The 20,493-nt window shown below is 42.0% G+C and overlaps 1 protein-coding gene across 1 annotated transcript; it reads right to left on the bottom strand.

Moving 5' to 3' along the window:
- Positions 1-948: 948 nt before the first annotated feature.
- Positions 949-16,947, bottom strand: hif1aa (hypoxia inducible factor 1 subunit alpha a). The gene is made up of 15 exons (XM_071527734.1): positions 16,680-16,947; positions 9,300-9,490; positions 8,442-8,593; positions 7,671-7,755; positions 5,760-5,869; positions 3,851-4,053; positions 3,503-3,609; positions 3,190-3,337; positions 2,589-2,911; positions 2,239-2,453; positions 1,978-2,100; positions 1,609-1,871; positions 1,413-1,512; positions 1,217-1,322; positions 949-1,119 (listed from the first exon to the last, which is right to left on the bottom strand). The coding sequence occupies exons 1-15, from the start codon at positions 16,709-16,711 to the stop codon at positions 956-958; spliced, it is 2,322 nt and encodes a 773-aa protein (XP_071383835.1). The 5' UTR covers positions 16,712-16,947; the 3' UTR covers positions 949-955.
- Between the last annotated feature and the right edge of the window lie 3,546 nt (positions 16,948-20,493).

Here is a 20,493-nt window from a genome sequence, read left to right as displayed (position 1 = left end):
TTCTACTATGATGATAATGATCACACTAGCAAAATAAATGAATCGTTATGAACTCCACTTATTTAAACAGACTGTTTTGAGTATGTAACGCACAGTGAAAACCAAAACATGAAATAATTTCATGTTTGAACAGAGGTGCCAAACTTCCATGATTAGAAACAAAAAAAAAAGGTGAACTGGTTACTCTCATATTTCATTTTGAGAGTAACAGTCATGGCTGTGAAGCCATACTGCGTAAATTAAAATTTCCCTGGTCTATGTACAGTAACACACACTTACAGTAATGTAATAAAGTGACATGTACTGAACTACTACACAATTAAATGCATTTACCTCGAGGACTGGTAACTATTAAATGGAGACAACATTCAAACCACTTTAGGTTTAAACAATAAGTTCATACGTCTGGACTAAAGACATTTTTGTTAGGTACGAGTACTACAACATACAAGTATGGGAGGAAAAATAAAATTGTTCAAATCCCATTAAAACTACTTTAAAAAGGCTTAATATATATTGCTGGTAATATTTTTCTTTTTAAGAAAATATAAATTGTGCGACTTAAGCTTACAATACACTGCTGGCAGTAGCGCCAGGTTCTGTGGTGACCTGCTGGAAGGTGGTCATCTGTAGAGGCGCTGTGTGCTGAGAGACTCCCGGAAGAAAAAAAACAAAACAATTAGGCGTCTCTTGATGCCTTAATCCCTTGCACCAAAACCCAAACGCTGCTATGGTGTTTGTCACGGTGGAATGCTGCAGAGATCACATGGTGTGCACAAACGGCAGCCAAACTAATCAAACTGATACAGACACATAAATAAGGGGTAGCGGGGTGGGGTGGGAGTGGGGGTCGGGGCAGGGTGGCGAGGGGCGGGGCTTGGAAAGGGGAGTGAGAAAGTGAGGGAGAAATTGTAGTGTCCAGTCTAGTCCAGCAGTGAGCAGGCTAAGCATTGACTCAGTTGACTTGGTCCAGAGCACGCAGCAGCTCCTCGCCCTGCAGCAGGTGCTGACGCCCCAGCACCGGGGCGTTGACCTCGCAGTCGTAGCGGGTGAGCTGGGGCAGGGTGAAGGGGGAGCTGGTGCCCTCTGAGGAACTGCCCAGCAGACGGCTTGCCAAATCTAAGAGAGAAAGAGGAGAAGCCAGATTAGAGCTGTGCTTTGTTTGATGCATAATTTCAGACTAGAGTCCAAAGCAATGTAGATGTAGTCTATTCACCTGTAGGCAGTAGCAGTATGGTCCTGTGGGAGAGAGCCTCAGATGTTACCGTCCCAGACACCTTCAGCTTCTTCCCCTGCTCCGGTGCTTCCTGGAGCAATGTGCCCTGGAAAAATGCAAAATACAGGAACTCAAGCCATCCATCCGTAAACACAAAGCCTAACCTGTGAACCATGTTTGGATGCCAAGGACTTACCAGTCCAACAATCTCCCTGATGTCTCCCAGTTTTCTTTTGCGCTGTGCATTCTGGGCTGCCAGGGTCCTGAGTGACACTTCTTTGTCCAACTGTGGGATCCTGCAGCAAAGCAATGGTGATACTTAGCTTCCCCAAAAATCTTGTGATCTGAATGTGACCTGCCCAAGAAAAGAGGGTGTATTTTGGAGGCCTTACCTCTTAGAAAGTATGATGGCAGGATGGGGGGTGTTTACTGGCTCGGGGGGCGGTGGGGCTGGGGAAGCTGTGCGGCTGCCTGGTGCGCTGAAGGGGGAGCTGGGATAGCTGTGGACCTCCTGTGTGAGGTGGAGAGGAGAACTCTCCAGGGATTTGACTGGGCCACATGGTAGAGGCTCTTCTGGGGACAGAGTGCGCAGCTGGAAGTCATCGTCCATGGGGATGTAGGGAGCCAACATCTCCAGATCAAGGTCTTCCATGGCCTTAGGGGAGGACACAAAAGTCTGAGTCAGAATACAAGAAACTTTTCACTGTGTGAGATCAATGATGCTCTCAATTCAATAATAGTACAATCTCCTTGCACTATACCTGTGTGGTGAAAGGGGTCTTGGGCTGTGTGTCAATGGCAAACAGCTTCTCTACCAAGTCTAGTTTGAAGTCTGAGCTCATATCCGAGTCCATGGGGAAACAGAAGTCCAGTGGACTGTCGGCCTAAAGAGGACAAACACAGATCAAAGAGTCATCCCTTTCTTTGTAAACATGAGTAAGCTGTACAAAAAGCTTATTATCTGAACTGCAAAATGCATAAAATTCTGGAATTCTGTAACTCTGGATTTCATCAGTCCTCACCTCTGTGGAGCTGGGGTCCAGACTGTGGCTTGCCGGTGTGGTGGAGGAGGCTGGAACGTAAGGCTCAGCTTTTGCTTCCCCAGAGGTGCTGCTGGTGACATGGGGAGGCTCACTGGGCGGCAGAGGGGACAGAGGTAGGGCCAGCTTGTCACTGGTGGAGGGCAGCATGACATCATTGTAGAGGGGGACATCATTCAGCAGCTGGATCTCAGAATCTGCAGCAGAGGATAGAGGGAGGGTTGAATGCTTTGAGCCACCCTGGATATAAACACTGATTAACACTCAAGATAAACATGTTCACACCCAGTTTTAGGACAAGAAAGTGTGAGAGTGTGTATGAGGGCACCAACCAGGACAGCTGAAGTCCAGGGAGATGATGGTGTCTCCAGCGGCCGGGGCCAGCAGGGTGAGGGCTTCAGGCTCCTCCTTCAGCCGGTCGTACAGGCTGGTCAGGGGTTGAGCCTCTACCGTCTGGGTGAACAGCTTGATCACATCCAGCTCTGGGCCCTTCTCCTCCTCCTCCTCCTCCTCCTCCTCCTGCACGGTTAGAGAACTGTCCGTCTGGCAGCTCTCCTCCACTGCCTCCTCTTCCTCCTCCTCCTGCTCCTCCTTCACCGGCTTCAGGTCCTCCGTCTGCTCCAGAGACAAGATCAGTTTCTCCTCCTGGATGCCACTGTAGCAGAGGAGACAGACATCACACAGTTATGCAGCCGCAGGTATGCATTTATTGAGTATTTAATGATGGCTCTTAATATGACTCAATCAGAACTGAAGACCAGAACTATCCTTTATAATCTACCTTTGTGTACATGCTGTGATAAAAGCTATAGTTCACCACACAGTCATACATTCCAGCAGCTAACTCGCTCATCTAAACAGGATGAAAGCAAACTGATTGGTAGAATATAGTCTCTTCTGAACACGCCTCTCTTCCAGGACCCGTGAATGTACCTGAGCACAAAGTTGACACAGACAACACACTGTGGGTGGGAGTTCTTGTTGTTATAGATGACAGTGGCCTGGGTCTCCACCCACACAAAGCCTCCTCTCTTGGCCAACATTCGGTACTGGCCTGTGCTGACCTGGCCCTTTGCAAACACTAAGAGCAAAGAGAAACAAAAGGAAAAATAAAAATAGAGAAGACAAGTTTTCAGTTGGACATATGGTTAGTTTTGTAAAAAAAAAAAAGAGATTAGTTATTCTAGATTTCATCTTCATAAGAGCCAAATACTGTGAATTTTGCATTGTTGGCGTTGATACTTACAGTTGTGGTGGGTCTTGGTAAGATGGTCTGAGTCCAGAGCATGATAGTATTCATACACAGAGCGATTCAACAGGTCCTCCGGGTCATAACCCATAAGCTCAGTGATCCTGCAGAAACAAAACAAGATTAAATTCTTCCATTGAAATAGTCAGCAAATATAGAGATGAAGTTTCTGTATCTATACTGAACACTAGGTGGCTCTGCAGGACTACGCTGGCTGTGGGTTTGTTTTTATCTATCAATGGCAAATGACAAGCGCTACACACGCAGCTTAAGAAGCTGGATCGGGCTTGATCCATGAGTAAGCTTCTTAAGTACAGAATATTCACTTTGAGTGAGCAAACACACCTCTCGTCACAATAGGTAAACTTCATGTCCAGTGTGTGGCGGCTGAGGAAGGTCTTGGTGTCCAGAGGGACCTCAATGTTGGAGGGGTGTGGTATGGGGTCACAGATCAGAACCAGGTAGGGGACAGGTGGCTCCTTGTGCCCACAGGAAGTCTGCTCAGCTGGGCTTTCATACACACGCACCTGTCCTGAGCAGTGGAGCACCTAGGCAGAGAGAACAGGACCAGGACACACAACTCTCTTAGTTTGGTTTACAGCTCCCAAGGATGCCAAATAGTTTTAGATTGCAACAGGGCCAGCAAATAACATGGGCGGTGGTTCTTGGATAAGACTAATAAATCAATTAATAAACATTTCTTTTGGGCATCAGGGCTTGATGTCTTGATGTTTTGACAACAGCTGTAATTAGGGCTGCTGCAATAATTGCATAATTGTTTGATCACAATTATAGGAGCCAGCCACAATTTTTTAATATGACCGCAATCAATGTTTGGCTATCAGCTGAAGAATCTTTCCTCCTCCACATTAACTTTCAAATAAAAGCAAATACGTTTGCAAATTGGTAAAAATGTATAGGCTATCCTGCTGCCGAATGTCATAATTAGATTCAGATCAAACTGTGAAATTGCCTAAATCCCTGTGCATGTTGAGAGCTTTGACAGGTTACATGGTGAGCACCATCAAACCTCAACGGAAACTACTTTAACACATGATTTCTCACACACCGTTAGTTCCCGGACATGAACGTGGGATATTTCTGTAAATGAATTACGCCTCTGTATTTCTGTGGAATATTATATTACGGTAAAAACTTGGATAAGCTACTGGCCATAAAAGTTTGAACAGACTTTTTTTCAGATAACCCATGCCAAGGAACCGCTTCAGAGAAATCCTGCGAGTGTGTTTAAACTGTGGGTCGGAGGAATAAGAGGAGAGGAAACTAGATGAGTGTGTGCGTAAAAGCACATTCCAAGAAGGATTTAATGGATTGACCTCATTTATATATATATACGTATTTGATATCGAAATGTGTCATGTTTTTTAAATACCTCAGACTTCATTGCTGTTCATTTAACTACTTAGTTCTTTTTGGTGTTTTGCTGACTCAAGCAATTTTGCCAAAGTACTTGTAATAAGTAATATAATCAAGCTGTAATGAGATCTGATATGTCCTACAACCCTGTAGTGAGCCATTCATGTATTCTATTAATTTCGGTGATTACAAAGTAATTGATTGATGATTGACTTCTCTAAATGACATCCTGCATATTGTCTATTAGACTATCTGGAACAATCATTCAAAATACATGAAATTTTTTTTGCATCATTTAATTCAGGGATGTGATTGAGATGAGATTTTAAAAAAAGCCAAAAACAAAAGGATCACAAGGTTCTACCATGTCAAGAATGTTTCGCTTGCCCAGTCAAGCCACTAGGTCCGAGTTCTACTTGCCCCTAGCACATTTTCACTGGCCCAGCAGACAAAAATGGAAATAAACACTTTTTTGACGCATTTAAGTAATTTCTAAAATGTGTGATACTGACAGTTCTTAATATACAGCAGCAAAATTAGGTGGCGTGCAATCTGACCGGTCAGAAGAAGCTCTGACAGAGAGAAGACTGAGCCAGCAGCACAGCAGAGTCTTATCATCGGGTGAGAAATAGCAAAACTAGAGACTTTTTTTTCCAGACACTGGCCCAGTTTGACCACTGAACTATCCAATGAACTGTCCCAAGTCAACATGTTTCCAGTCCAGCAATCTTTAGTGTCAAACCATGGATGGTAGGAATACTGATAAGAAATCAATGGGAGATGTGTCTACATGGTAAAAAAAAAAAATCATATCCCTGTTAATTTTGATTAATTCCTGAAAATGTTTAGTTTCCTAGAAGCCTGCACTAGGGCCTACCTTCCATGTAGCCGACTTGACGTTGACGGTGCGGCCCCTGCTGGTGAGAGTACATTTCATTCGAAGGAAAAAGCTGCGCTCTGTGTTTGGTTCCTTGCTCTTCTTGGAGGCTGAAATGACAAGAGCAGAAAGAGCGGCAGAGTTGAAACGGAGATACCAACATCATAAAGGTTGTTTTCTCATGGCGTAGTGTTCACCATTAGCTTTACTGCAGAACTGCCTCCATTTCTGCCAGCTTTTTGTATGTAAGTTTTACTATGAGGTTTTGCTTACCTCGTAGCTCCCATTGACTTCAATACAGTTCAAAAGTGCATCTAAAATCCATCTAAATAACATACATTTGCATGTATAGAGCAACTTCAGCAGTATCAGCTGGTTGGTATCAGTTTCTACTTGAATACATTGCCTAGGCAGAAATGGCAAAGCTGACTTCAAATCAGCATTTCTGGAGCATTTAGAGGCATTTAGAGGCATCTCCAATCCTTTTTAACTAAAGTGCAAGTTTTCCTGCACACAAATGGCAGGATGTTTGTCACAATAAGTAGCCTAAGCTCATAAAGATGAAAAATTATGTCTTTGGAGCACATTTTAGAGGGAGGCACTGGAAGCTCTTAGCTAAATTAATTTAACTTCACAATTTTCTGCTGAGAACGGATGGAGCCTTTAGCTGCTAGAAATAAAATAAACAAAACAAGCAAATAGTAAACATGTTGTCCCCCACCAGTGATGTAGTTCCACCCTTGGGTCAGTCACTGATTGCTGAGTGTACTTGAAATATGAGTGAAATTGTATAAGCATTTTCGTATGGGACAATGAAAGGACATATTGACCATATATTTCTGTTGCCTACTCTCCTCAGAATTAGGCTTACAAGTTATATCTTGAAATGTACTAACTGTAATTGTCCTGTTTTTACTCAATACAGTACAAAATATAAGAACTAAAATACGCAATAAATACAATCCGTACATTACACAATGTACACTACAATACAATTTATAATACAATATAACATACAACACCAGGAGCGTGAGTGTTATGAATAATATAAATGCTAAATGATAAGTGATATATGGTATTGCACAGTAGGTAAGTGGTAATATGATATAAGTAGTCAACACTGAGGCACAGTGGTAGTGCAGTGATGATGCAATAACAGTACAACAGTCCAACAACTGTACAATAACTACAGTGTCTTGTGGTTAGAGGTTTGCCCAAAAATTCTGCATTGACTCTCACTTCAACACATCAACCCAGTCTGATGTCTCCAAGTGTGTAGCGTGTGTAGACTATTATGTTACCTATGATAACTTTAACTGTATTGCTTTACCACTGAGTCCCCATTCATTGTCCCCCACATTGTATGATAACTTTAACTGTATGACCTGCTTTACCACTGAGTCCCCATTCATTGTCAATGCCGCCCCCTAGCCGCACAAAGTCAACGTTACAGTGTGACTAACGAACGAACGAACGAACGAACGAACGAACGAACGAACGGAGACCGATCCATAGTACCCCCTTTGGTGGGGGACAAAAAACATTTCTATCCACTGGGCATAGAAAAAAAAACAAACACGAGTACTATCCATTGACACAAAAAGCAAGGTTAAATCCTGTTGTGTAAGCAAAAAAGGAAATGTGCCAATGATGTACTCTACTGTGCCAGTAATGCTGAGTGAAAGGTCATGAGTGCACACCAGCCAACTCTAATCACCGTGACCTGAGGACCGGAGTGGGAAAATCATAACTTGTTCTGACAACCTCCTAGTCTGAATTTGCCAGCTCAGAGCGAATCGGGCCCGCTGCCGACTGGTGCGCTGGCAGAGCTGACAGAGCGCTTGTGTGTGCCTGTCTCTCTCCATTAGAGGTCTTATGGCGGGACACTGCTCACTGTTGTTTTCCCCTCACCTGTTCTGTGGACCAGCATCTCTCTCAGCTCCTCCTGGTCACAGGGATGTGTGTAGTCAAACACACTGTGTCCAGTCAGGTCAAACTACAGCAGACAGAGTGGGGAGAGGACAGAACATAAGTCCCTTTCACCAGTGAGCACATACAACAATCTCATAAATGTCAATGTTAAACATAGTGCAGCGGTTTTCAAGCTTTTTCCATCAAAAAGCAAATTATTCAGCCACTGAGGTGTCACTCATCTATACCTGTGCACTATCAAATGTCATCACAGTTTACAGCACTTCAGAAATTAATTTTCTACATATCTTGTCTGTTGTTTAATGAGAAGTTATCTAATTAAAGAAAGTTGTATTATTTTAGAAATTTAACCTTAACCACAGATCTTCACACCTTGGCTGTACATTTTCACACAACTCCACACAAATCCAAACTCCTTTCTGAAGGTAGGACTTTTTGGGACATTTACAACCCAGTTTGATATGGATTATGCCTGACATTTGCACTTTTACAGTGTATTTTTAAACTGTTTTAGCTAACCAACTGTAGCTTGCAAAACTATAAATGTGTCATGTTACTGTACTGTTTGTTTTTTACCCTAAAGCCTCCCCTTTTGTCCCACGTTACGTTGTTATCTCTATTCTTTTATCATTCCTTTGCCTTCAATTTCCTACTTTCCTCCCCCCTCAGACTCATCCTCTTTGATTGGGAACTCCTTCACTTGTTGACACACTCTTTCCCATGTGAGAAATAGGACAAATCAGAACAAACCTGTGCTAGCCCAAGGCATTTGTTGACATTCTCTGAGAGATAGATCATATCTCCGTCCTCAGACAGCACCATGAGAAAGCCCTCCAGAGCCTTCAGGTAGGAGCCGTTTAGCTGGGCATCCAGCTCTGTCTCCTCCACCGCCACCGGCTCATCTGGAGGAGACAAGAGAGCGAGGGGACAGGGGAGGGGGGATAAAGGACGGCAGGGAAAGTGGGAGGGAAGCAAGAAGAAAAAAATCAACGGTCAGGATTCCATAAATCAGGCACAGGTCATTAGAATTCTCTGTGTTGGTTCAGAGAACATGTTTGCATGGGCAGGGCACTGCGACACACACAGAAAACACAGCGTACCCACAGGTATGACTGCAAAGGGATCTATATGTGCATGTCTGCAAGCTTATAGATCTCCCAGAGCAGCTGACACATGGTGTTCAACTGTCGATCACTAAGGTTTTCTACAGGCTTCTTAATCTGCATCTCAAACTGCACTCACTATCTCTCCTTAGGGTCTCCTTTCTTTCCTCCATTGTCACCTTTACATTCATTTAGCTGTGGGGGCTGGCCTTATTACTCAACAAACCCCTGCCCAACCCCAAAAATTACAATTGCAGCACAATTCTACATAATATTATGATATAAATCCATTATCCAGAGAAGGATCAATAACTACTGCATGCTACATTTGGCCCTACAGTGATCCTAGATTTCAGAACCAAAACCCCAACTCTACAGAAAACACTGCTTTCCTCATTTCAATAAAAATAATTGGAGCTAAACTGAATGAATAACCCAAACTACTACCTTCTCCACTGCCCAGAACAACTCAGAGTATTATCCTGCTTCTGAAGCAGATACTGACCAGTGTTGAGCAGCTTCCTCATGCGCAGGTAGCTGATGGTGAGCCTCATGATGGAGGCCTTGTCCAGGTTGGAGCTGATGCTGTGGGGCAGGGGCAGCTGCTGGGCCAGCTCGTAAAACACCTCCGACTCCTTCCCACGCCGGCATCGCGCCGCATCCCGCGACTTCTCCTTTCTCCGCTCCGAGCTCACCCTGTGGGAAACAGGTGGTAGGTCAGCCACAGCCTGGCCACAGTCTGGTTTTGACCCCAGTATGCACACTACCAAAGCTGGCATCCTTCTTTCCTTGCTCCCTGACTGAAACTGCGTGCTGAGCATGGTCTACGGCTCAGCCACTGGCCTGTCACTTGGGAGGGCTGCAGTGGCTGGAGTCTGCAACGAGCAAGCTCACAGTCCAGCCACCGTTTACACTCATTTACATACACGGACCCGGACGACCGTCTTATTGGCTACTGACCAAAAGAAACGCAGTCAACCCCCTTAGAGTGATTGGCTGTGAGAAGAGGCTCGGTTGCACGGATTCTCCAGTCTGCCTCCTTGGTGCACAGCCAAGCTACAGTACGACACTAATCATCCTGACATTTACGAGCTTGGCTCAACAGATCTACAGAGGAGAGAATGGTAATACTGACACCAACACAGACAGCACACACACAAACACAGCTTGAATGACATCTACAATTATTAGAACAAAAGAACTATAATGTGGGCTATAGTCATCTTCTCCTTTTTGTTACTGACATTAGCATCACTAAACACTGCTTACTGCTAATACTACATCAATTTTGGATCCTTATTCCTCAATCAAGCTGTTTTCCGGACATGGAACCACTGTTATGAAGTTCTAACAAAGGTCTAACAAAGGTCTGACTAATGGACTAACACCACACAGTAAATGGATCTCAAGATTAGGCAGTATTTCAGAATAACAAAGGCAATGGATTTTAAAGGACATAATGAATTGTACAAGTCACGACTATTAAAAAGTCTTGTTAATTCCCTTGCTTTTCCCACACTCAAAAAACCATGGCCTTAGAGTCAACGTTAGCAGCATAGCACGTACTTTACTTTTCCCCCCTTTGTATTGGTGGCAATGTGTAGCACACCGAATAAGCACTCATGATCACCATAAACAGATTGGCTAAATCTTCAACATCAATTCAATAGCCTGCCTATTAGTGAATGTAGCTGCTGCTGAGTTTATACAATTATCCCCCTCACAACCACTAGCTCACAACCTCAAATGCATTCTAGATGACATTGGAAGAGCATTACAAGAAAATGGATGGCAATTCAAAAGCCCTTGATTCTGAAATGTACGCCTAATTGAAATTGATCTGTTATGTACTTACAGAAACACAATTGGCCGAGGCTTTATTGTTATTTGAAGCTCTCAAGAAAATGGATCAGCTAACTAAAATTAGCCTACTCTGCAGATCCAGTCACCTGACAGGGTTGCAGTCTGTTTTTTCCACAGACTAAAACTTCCCTTCCTGAACATTTGATGAGCAAAACACACTCTAAGGGCACACTTGGTCCTCTGGGGAAGAAGGCTAATATTTGTCATTATCTGAGTATTCCCTCTTTTTTCCAGAAAGCAAGAAATTTACATGTGCAGGGAGTGAGTGCCCAACACAGACTGTAGTAACAGCTACAAACAGAAGTGTAGACATTCATCCACATGTTTGTGCATTTGTCAGTGCCGATGACAACCTGGCTGTGCAGCGTGGAGAGGCTTAGTGGGGACCAAATATTTACACTATCTTCTGTCAGCCCCACAGGACTTACAAAGGCCCAGCCGGTATATCTGGGCTCCATGAAAGCTGATCACTGCGTTATGCAACCAGTTCTGCATCGTATCAACACACTGCACCCCCCACCCACCACCCCCACCACGAGTTCGAGTTCTGGCCCCAAGTGTAACACAAGAATAACCACCATGCACTGCTGTTGGCTGAAAACCATTAAACTGAATATCTAGGTTACATCCTACAATATTGCATCTATGGAATTAGACAACAAATAGGTCAAATTATCAAAAAATATTACAGAGCCATGTCAAAAAAAGTCAAAGTGACATTAAGATAACTTGTAATCTGGACATATACAGGTGCAGAAATTTCCTCTGTGCAGGAGCCAAGGGTGTGTTTGACAATTCATGTTCAAACTCAACACACTAAATGACTATTACTGACAGTCTAATGATGCATCCAATCCATCTAGCTCTGGCACAATACTTTTTCCTATGCACGTTACTACAACAACAAAGCCCTGCAAAACCTCGGACACCAAACATTCAGAAGAAATGTAGTGTTTATCGAAACTTCCAGACCATCAAGGACAGCGTCTTGTGAAATATTTATTTCTTGCTTTTTTGTTTTACTATTTTAGTAATTTAGTTGTTTTACTGTGTTACTATTTGATATTGTGATACTTGGTCAAGTGTAAAAATGGCTAAGTAAAACTGTTGTAGTTTGAGAACCCTAACCCACACTATAGTTATGAAACTTTTAAAACCTAGAAATGGGGAGAATAAACACTGATTCTTTTGCATGAAACATGAGATGAAAACAAGACCGATCCCTTGATCTTAAAACAAAGGCTACCAGAGAGGCCACCATTACATAATACTCTTATGCACATGGTCATGCATGCCTAGCAGCGCTCTGCATTACATTCTTGGCTGTAAACACAATCGTGTTTGCTTTGTTTATCCAGCTTTAATTAGACTTATCTTGTTTTCTAATGATGATGAACACTATTATATCAACGGAATTCATTTGAATTGCTAGCTCATGTAAACAAGTGGACTGAGGGTCAAAGGAAAAAACAACAATCTTATAATGAAATCACCCTGGCCAATGTCATACAGCCTACCCTTGCTCCTTGAGTACATTATTAACAGGGACTGACCTGGTTTTACTACAGAAATGTTTCAGGCTATCTGTCACTCTGTTCAATATGACAGTAAACATTCTCTTGTCTATTACGTAACCTAGTTCAGGGAAACACTGCCGTCCAAACTGACCAAACGGAGAGGACAGCAGAGCATGATTTAAAACAACCCATTTACTGGCAGAAGAAGCCTTTAGCATGAGCATCAGCCATGTGCAGCATAAATTTCGGCAGCGATTTTAGGTTTTGATTCCCTAGAGATTTATATCACAGTAGCAGTGTTTCCTCTATAACTGTATGCAGCTGTGGTGCTTAGTTTTGTCCCATATCTGTCACTGTTTGGGTCTAAGTTATGTTTCAAGTTGTAGTGCTAAAATTGTTTTTTAAATCATAATAAAATCATTACTTCTAAAACATTTGGACTACATTTATTTTTATGTTATGTTTTAGATGACAGTAAGACTGAATTACAATGCTAATTTTAATTTCACATTTTCTCTAGCAGTGGTGGTAATTTCCTTGCTGTGGTGGAGCACCACTGCTAAATGAATAGAGGAAACACTGCAGTAGCATGTACAAAACAATAAAGATAAAAAAGAAGTGACATCATTGAAAGAAAAACACCATTGCTTCCAGCAGGGGCTACTTGCTGGCAACATCAACCATCACTTCTAGAAAACTCACCCTCACAGTTTCCATGAATCTAGTTAAATGCAAATTCATGGTAGGAAAGTGTTATAAGGTTGCGTGCTACTTGGCTAGCAGCTGCATCTCTGTACAGCTGGAAGATTTATAAGTAGGTAGCAGCAGCACTAGCAAAAGCTCGGTAGTCTGACCTGTCTGTGTTGTCAGATACTGTGCATTGCAAAGTATTTTCGTATCACTCATAGGCCACACCTTTCATTTTGTGTTCCAATTTTTATTTTATGGTCAAAATAGCTGCTGTAGTAAGCTGAATTAATGAAGCTGAATACGTTTGTGTAGTTACTTTTTCAATGATGTTAATGATGATGTTAGGTTTCAATCTAGTTTTTATTAACTGTGTTTAGTTTTCATCATGTATAAAAGTAAAAAATATATATATATTTTTAGCAACATGAATATTTAACACTATGCAAGCAATAACCCCAGCTGTGTGACACCAATATATAAGCTAGTAACAAAGAGCTGTCAACATTTTGACAGCTGATACTGATAAAATAAATACAATCAAGTACGAAGAAAAGTCAGATCTTCACACACCACAATATAGGCCTACCCATTCTTTTACCAACAGTCATAGCTTGCGAGGTGCTGAAGATCGCAGTAAATAATAACAATAATTTATTACTTCCAGTAGGATTCTTGCTTGTCCCTCTCCACTGGGAGAGGGACCTCCTGGAGCTGCAGAGGATTCAGTGTAATAAAGAATACTTCAGCAGGGCAGATGCTAGGCTGGGGCAGCATACTGAAAATTCACTGATACCAACATTATTAATCTTTCACCAACTTAATTTCACTCATGTGGGTTCAGTAACAGTTTTCCCCACTGCCTGTTCTGTGCTCCTGAGAAGAACACCCAGAGTGCGAATACGAAACCCGACTGGGGTATGGACAATGAGTCGAGTGAAAATGAAAAAGACCTGGTTCCTGGTACCTGTGTCTGTTGTTTGGACACATTTTTTCTTCAGCAAACAATGCTGAACAAAACGAAGTGTAACCGCTGTCAGAAAACAGTATCGACTACAAAAGGGAACACAAGCAATTTGTTTCATCACTTTCTATACAACCGTCTCACAGAAGATGATTCACGATGTCACCCTGCTGCCCAACAAAGCTTAGGTAGCTTGTAATCACAAAACATAATATGATACAAAATGTGCACACAAATAATACAAACCCCTGCCCTTGACAAGCAAGCAGCACAATTTGTTTCCAAAAATTGTATTTCACCTAGCCTACCCTGCACACAAGTACTCTAATGTCTCATGGAGGCCTGTAAATTGCCAGTCACTGAATTGCTACACACGTTCAGCCACTCCCATTGACGTCAAGCCCTAGTGATTAAGAGATGAGACAGAAATAACAAGATCAGAGCACCTCACGGACACTAGCGAACACTTCATCAAACCAGTTTGCAACGCAAGATCTACTTGAGAGAATACTGAAAAAAACTGTATTCATGAAACCAAACAGGATGAAGATATCTCGGTCAAACCTACAACTTTTCCAAGTGTGGGTATAGCCCATGAGGATCCAAGTCAAGTTCCCATGGTTTCAAAGAAAATAAACAAGTTATCCTCCCATCACTATGTTAAAACACAGGACGGACTTTCAGTGACCTTTCTACTCGAATTTTACTATCAGAATATGTGTAGAGATTGGACAGGAAAACCTCAGTGAAAACCCTCTGTACTTTCACATATAGTGGGAGGATGATGGACTGGACTAACACCATCCGTTCATTAACTGTGCTGTAAATTCCACATTTCACTCAAGTATTCTGTCCACCCTACACACTAAAAACCCATTGATGTGCTTTAAAGGAATAGTATTATATCAGATGATAGAACAATGAAATTAAAGTAAGACAATTTTGAAAATCAAAACGCCTATTGAACACCCTTAACTACAACTTAAAGAGGAAGTCTAAGAGCGATGTGATGATGTTGAATCTTTGCTCCCTGGGTGATTATGCCCAAATAAAACAAAAAGATGACCACTTTTCAAAATCTGATTTTTCTGTTTTTTTTAATTTTACAACTTTGCATACATCTCTGAAATTTCCTTCAAAATTTTAACAGAGTATGTGGAGCAGATTTCAGACAAAAACTCTCAATCAAATGCATTTTGAATTTTTTTGAGCATAGAAAATGTGCAAAAAGTCAACGTGGGGGGAATAGATTTGAGGGATACTGTACGTGTTTAAACAACTGGGATCAGCACTGGTATATGGCGATGAGTTTGAAGGTTTACACTGGTAGAAGATGAAGTGCATTGCAACACTGCACTTGGCAAATAACAGATAAAGCAAACAGCTCACTTTCTGCTTCTCTACATCAGATTGGACTTTCAGCGTAGGCTCATCACCTATCACCATATTTAGCACTGGTGTCTGCCAATACCAATCAACGGGTTGTTACTGGAGCTTCTCCAGAAAACACACCAAGCCTAGCCACTAATTATGAAGAATGTATGCAAGGCCAAGGTTGTTTGAAGTGGATGTCTGTTTATATGAGCAAATGCTAAAATAGAAAAAGAAAAACAATTTGCATTTGAATTGTTGTGGGCTGTCATTCATCAAATTGGAGTCTATTTCTTATTTGGACCAACAGCCAGGGGAGGAAACTAACTTTTTGCCCTACTGGTCTGGTACATCCAAAGTTCATCAACCACTTCCACTATTTTACCAGACAACTGCACTTTAATAGAATACAACAGACCTCCAAATGCTGCTTGGTTACCTGTCAAATAGGCAAAGTCACCAGTCACAAACAAGTTTTTCTGGCATTTGGCTGATTGCTAAAGTTAATTTCACTGCAGACACCTTTTGAGGAAGTGTCAACATCGCTTTAAATCCAATGTCACCTTTCCACATAACCTGGCAATCGATGTAAATGAGGCTGATTAGGTTACTTCTCTATTTTTTTTTCATCCTAAATTGTTACCAGTCCGGAAGAATGAAACAGAACTACCAAACCAAGGCCAGCTTTCACTAACTGTAAATATTTCAAGAGTAACCGCACACCACACACCATTTAATTCCAGCACCACTCACATGAGCGTTAGCAGCTTCGCTGATCACTGTCAAGCTTACAAAGACTAAACATAATGTATCCACAAAAGGTTTAAAAACTAAGTTAGTGATGTCCCTTTAATACGCTACAAAAGGTGTCACAGTAATCTATTCCGTTACAAAACGAAAATACTATCCAACTGCTTATTAATACATAGTGATAATCTTACTTTTGCAACAAGTCTACATACGCATTTAGGTAATCTGGAAGTGACATTAACCAACTTAATATATATATAGGCTAGACATAACATAACATTCTGATGGTAAAAGTCTCCCACCAACAATCTAGGAAGTCACAATACCAATCACACAAAACAGCTAGATAGGGGTCTGGCTAGGTAAAATTCGTTTCACACAACTGATATGAACAAGGTAAACAAAAGCCACCAAAACAAAAACAATCTAGTTTGGAGGAGACAGATGCAACAGTCGGGTCAAGAGAGAGAAAGAGCGATAATAACAGGCTAGCTAGCCTTGGTTCTGGTTAGCTTCCACTGACAGCAGGAGCAGCTAGCCGCTAACTAGCTTGCTAATATCGTCGCCAGCAAACGCATTATGTCAAACAAACACACCAAACTAGCAGATAACCTCGAATAAAAGTCCATAACGTAATGTTAACACCAGAAATCAAACTCTAACGGACATCAAAGTTGTTCAACCAGCTAGCAAACAACAAGCTAACATTAGCTGGCTAAGTAGCTAGCTTTACCTTTTCTTTTCGGGGACAATTCCTGTGTCCATTTCAGGACGTAAGGACCTGTGTTGAGTCTCTCTATCGGTATCAAGCTGTCTCCGGCCCGTCGAGAATGAACAAAAATCCCACGTTTTTGAACAGATATCGATCCGTAAATCCGTTAGCGGGTTACATAAGAGTTGCTAGTGTGTGTATTTCGGAAAGAAATCGAGCCTTCATCCGTGAAAAATATGGCATTCGTTTATTTCCCTTGAAAGACAGTGCCACGCTGGAGAGAGGTTACTTGCTGAGACAATGTTGCACCGTAGAGGATCAGGAGCTCCCCCTCCCACTGCCTCGACGGGCACGCGCAGTCACATGCTTTTCGTGGGGACGCGCTCAGAAAACGAACCTATGAAAATAGCTTAACTACAATGTTCCCATAATATTCATATTGGGTGTTATAGTGTGTGTGGCGTTCAATAGTGAGTTTATAACGGCATAATCCTATTGTATAACGACATGAGCGTATACTAAATAGTATTTTTTGTTTCTCATTTGATTTCGCTATAATATTCCTAATATGGCATATAAATATAAATGTGCGGTGATGTTTGTATAGTAGGTTATCACATCTTCACATTACAGCATTACCGTAGCTCTTTTTGTAAGGTTATTTTGGTGTTTTGTGGTGTTGTTTCTTATGTATACCATTGGTGTTATGACTAGATCGACTTTTTAGAGAATTTTTAGAATTTCTAAACTTACTTACAGTTACTTTATCAAACGCTAGTGGTGTGGTGTAGTTAAACGTGCAGCTGTCGGTTTGTAAGCTTAGCTATCATAAAAGGGTTTCATAAAAGACTTTCTGGCTCGGTGTATGTCCCTCCCATTCCACTAGATATGCCAAATTCTTCACCACATCGAAAGTAAGTGTGTAACTGTAGCGTTGTATTCTAGATGATGACCTAACCGCATTGTATGTATACATAATTATCGTATAAACTAGTGAGCTAAACATTTTCAGTGTCAGGTGTGATGTGAGGACACATCTTTATCATCAGTGTAAATTGGTTATTGAAGCATTGCAAATGTGGGCAATTTCTGACCCTGCAAACTATTAATCAGTAAGTGTGAGCATATGGAAGAGCGAGATTCCAATCCACACATGCTGAGTGTTTTGGTAATTTTCCTGTACTGGTTTGGAGATGCCAGGCCAGTCAGGCTCCTCCTCTCTTACCACAGGGGGACGTGTGGATCATGCTTGGCCTGTGATTCAGCTCTAGTTTTTGGGAAATAAAATTATTTACTAATCCCCCAAATCACAACAAAATTCACTACCTGTCCCTGTATTTCTTTTTTCTCACAATTCTGTGTTCTCTTACTCTGGACCTGTGGCTTGTTACATGTAGATGTAACAATGAATTGAGATAAATCTTTAGTGGTTGGACCAGGAAAGCTCTGGCTGACACTTCCCAGAAATGCTGCCTGGCTGGCACAACACCACAGTGTGACTGGACTGAGTGGAGTGAGTCTGCTAGTTAGAGCGGAGGGTAATACATCCAGGCTGCTGTCTTGTAAGCTGATTGCATTCTGCAGGATTTACTTTCTGTGTGCATGTCGCCATCATTGCAGCCAATTATCCTAAACAGTGTTGGAGTCATGATCTAACTCAGCAACTACAGTCTGGGGGACTAAACATGTAATGAAGATTTACAAAAGTGTATGAAGAAGGCTTGGGGTTTGCGAAGTGATGAAGCTGAATTAAAAGCTATTTTCCATTGATGGCAAAAAAAATTCAACAAGCAACGAGACTTAACATTTCTGGAGGGAAATGCTTAGCTGGTGTGTGGAGATGTCAATCTTTTTCATTTTCTATTGCTCCTTCTGCGGTATCAATCAAACAGCAAGGACAGCAGGGCCAAACACCAATTGAATCAAGCAGTGCAGACACACTGCTGGCAGCCATCAGTAAGTCTCTGTAATGACAGTTGAGACAAGGCTCATAAGTCTATCTTCTCATTCAGACGCTGCCCGAGGAAAGCTGCCAGACAGGGACACACTGAGGGGTAAACAAATAAAAAGTCAAGTAATTTCACCCAATGTCCTATTCTTGCATTGCGCACGGCGACTGTCCTTGTTAAGGAAAGCTTAAAGCAGATTAGTTGGCTGTTGTAAAGCCCCCCAAGATCAATACACCTCTAAATCCTGAGCTAAACTGATGTTTAAAGTAAATCAGAGACTAAAAAGGGATCAAGGCAGGATAAGAAGAGCTTTGGGCTAGTATTGGCCTCCATTAGCTCAAATGGAGTTTTTGGTAGTAAACAGAATTTCTCAATCTAAATAGCTGTTTGACTTAAGATACAAATGCATTTTTATGGCAAGCTACTGTATCTTTCTAGTGTTAAGTATGATTTTGAATTGCACACTCATCACAGTAGCTCTTCCTTTGGTGCCGTCAAAGGATGGTGACACCGTTTTCAGATTCAGAACACACACCGCAGCCGTGTTTTAATCATTTATTCTGCAGTGCAAGTCTTCTGCAGGGCAGCAGGGCTGAGGAGATAAGCAGATGTGATGCGGAGCCTGAAGACTTCCTCATGGTAACTAACAGGAAGCGTCTATCTCCCCTCTGTCAGGTCAGGGTCGTCCCATCTGGGCAGGGTCAGCCCGGGGCAGCGCCGCCGTTCACACTAGATTCCCCCTCAAGGCAAGATTTTCTTTGTTGGTGTTTTGTTTTCAGTCTCCTTTACTAACAGAACATTAGCATGCCTGGCAAAGTTTAAGAGCCTCATAGAGAAAAAAGCAAGATTCCTTTCCTTCTCAAGTCTTCCTGTTGCTATCAAAGGCGAGAGTCATGACGCTGTGTGGTTTCCTGTTTATTCTCTACTGGTTTGTGACGATAAAATCTGTTGATTGGCCAATGTTACTGTACGATAGGGTTAAGGTTTCAAGTTCTCTCTCTCTCTTCCTAGTTTCCATTTCATGTTCAAGTAAAGAGGGCAGCTGAAGTGTGCAGCAGGGGGAATATTCAATAACCTTGTTAGTTTTACAGGTTTGAAAACAGCTCTCTTGCTCAGCTGGCAACACCCAACCTGTCTGCCCACAAACCTGGAACTTTTCAAAGACGCTGTGTTTGTTGAGAGAAATGTGTGAGAGAGACACTAGTGACTGCTGTTGCTCTTGAGAACTTTTCAGACAGACTCACCTAGACTTGACAATGGATTATTTTGCTCCCCTCCGTTTGCCTAGATTTGCTTATCTAGTTAACCTTTGCCATACAGGACTCTCCTGACCCAGGCACTTGTGCATGATGAAATCTCCAAACTTTCAGAATTTCACAATCAGTATGAATCACCACAGTGCTTTCAGCTCAGATGAAATCTTGTATCATCCACTTGATGTCTGGCTGCTCCATTTACGTGAAAGGTACCTTAGTCATAGAGAAGGGTGCCAACTTGTTGTTACAGGCTGATTGGTGGAATTCTACACATCAAATGACATCTGGAATTGACTCATATAAAATAAACTCAGATAAACACTATCCCTTTGATACAACTTTTCATCATTCCCAGAAAAAAATGCTAGATTGTTGCTTTTTAGAATAAGTCCTGCTTCTTTACATATAACACTTCTTTTGAAAGAGGGAATAAACTCTGATTCTCATTCAGTCACTGTGTGTGTGTGTGTGTGTGTGTGTGTGTGTGTTTTGACCATTTTTTTCCCCCTGCAGTAGAGTCACATCACTGAGAAACTATGCTCAGTCAGTCCTTCCAGGATTTTAGCAGGCAGCTCAACTGTTCTGTGAATCTCTGGCAGAGTTGGTTAAAATAAGAATTGATTCCTGTCA

The sequence above is a fragment of the Centroberyx affinis genome, unplaced genomic scaffold, assembly GCF_046629955.1.
Source record: "Centroberyx affinis isolate AG114_WGS23_722 - 3 ecotype Tasmania unplaced genomic scaffold, CSIRO-AGI_Caff_v1 ptg001575l_1, whole genome shotgun sequence".
NCBI classification, from domain to species: Eukaryota; Metazoa; Chordata; class Actinopteri; order Beryciformes; family Berycidae; genus Centroberyx; species Centroberyx affinis.
The sequence above is the reverse complement of the archived record's forward strand: the minus strand, read 5'-3'. Positions and strand labels throughout refer to the sequence as shown.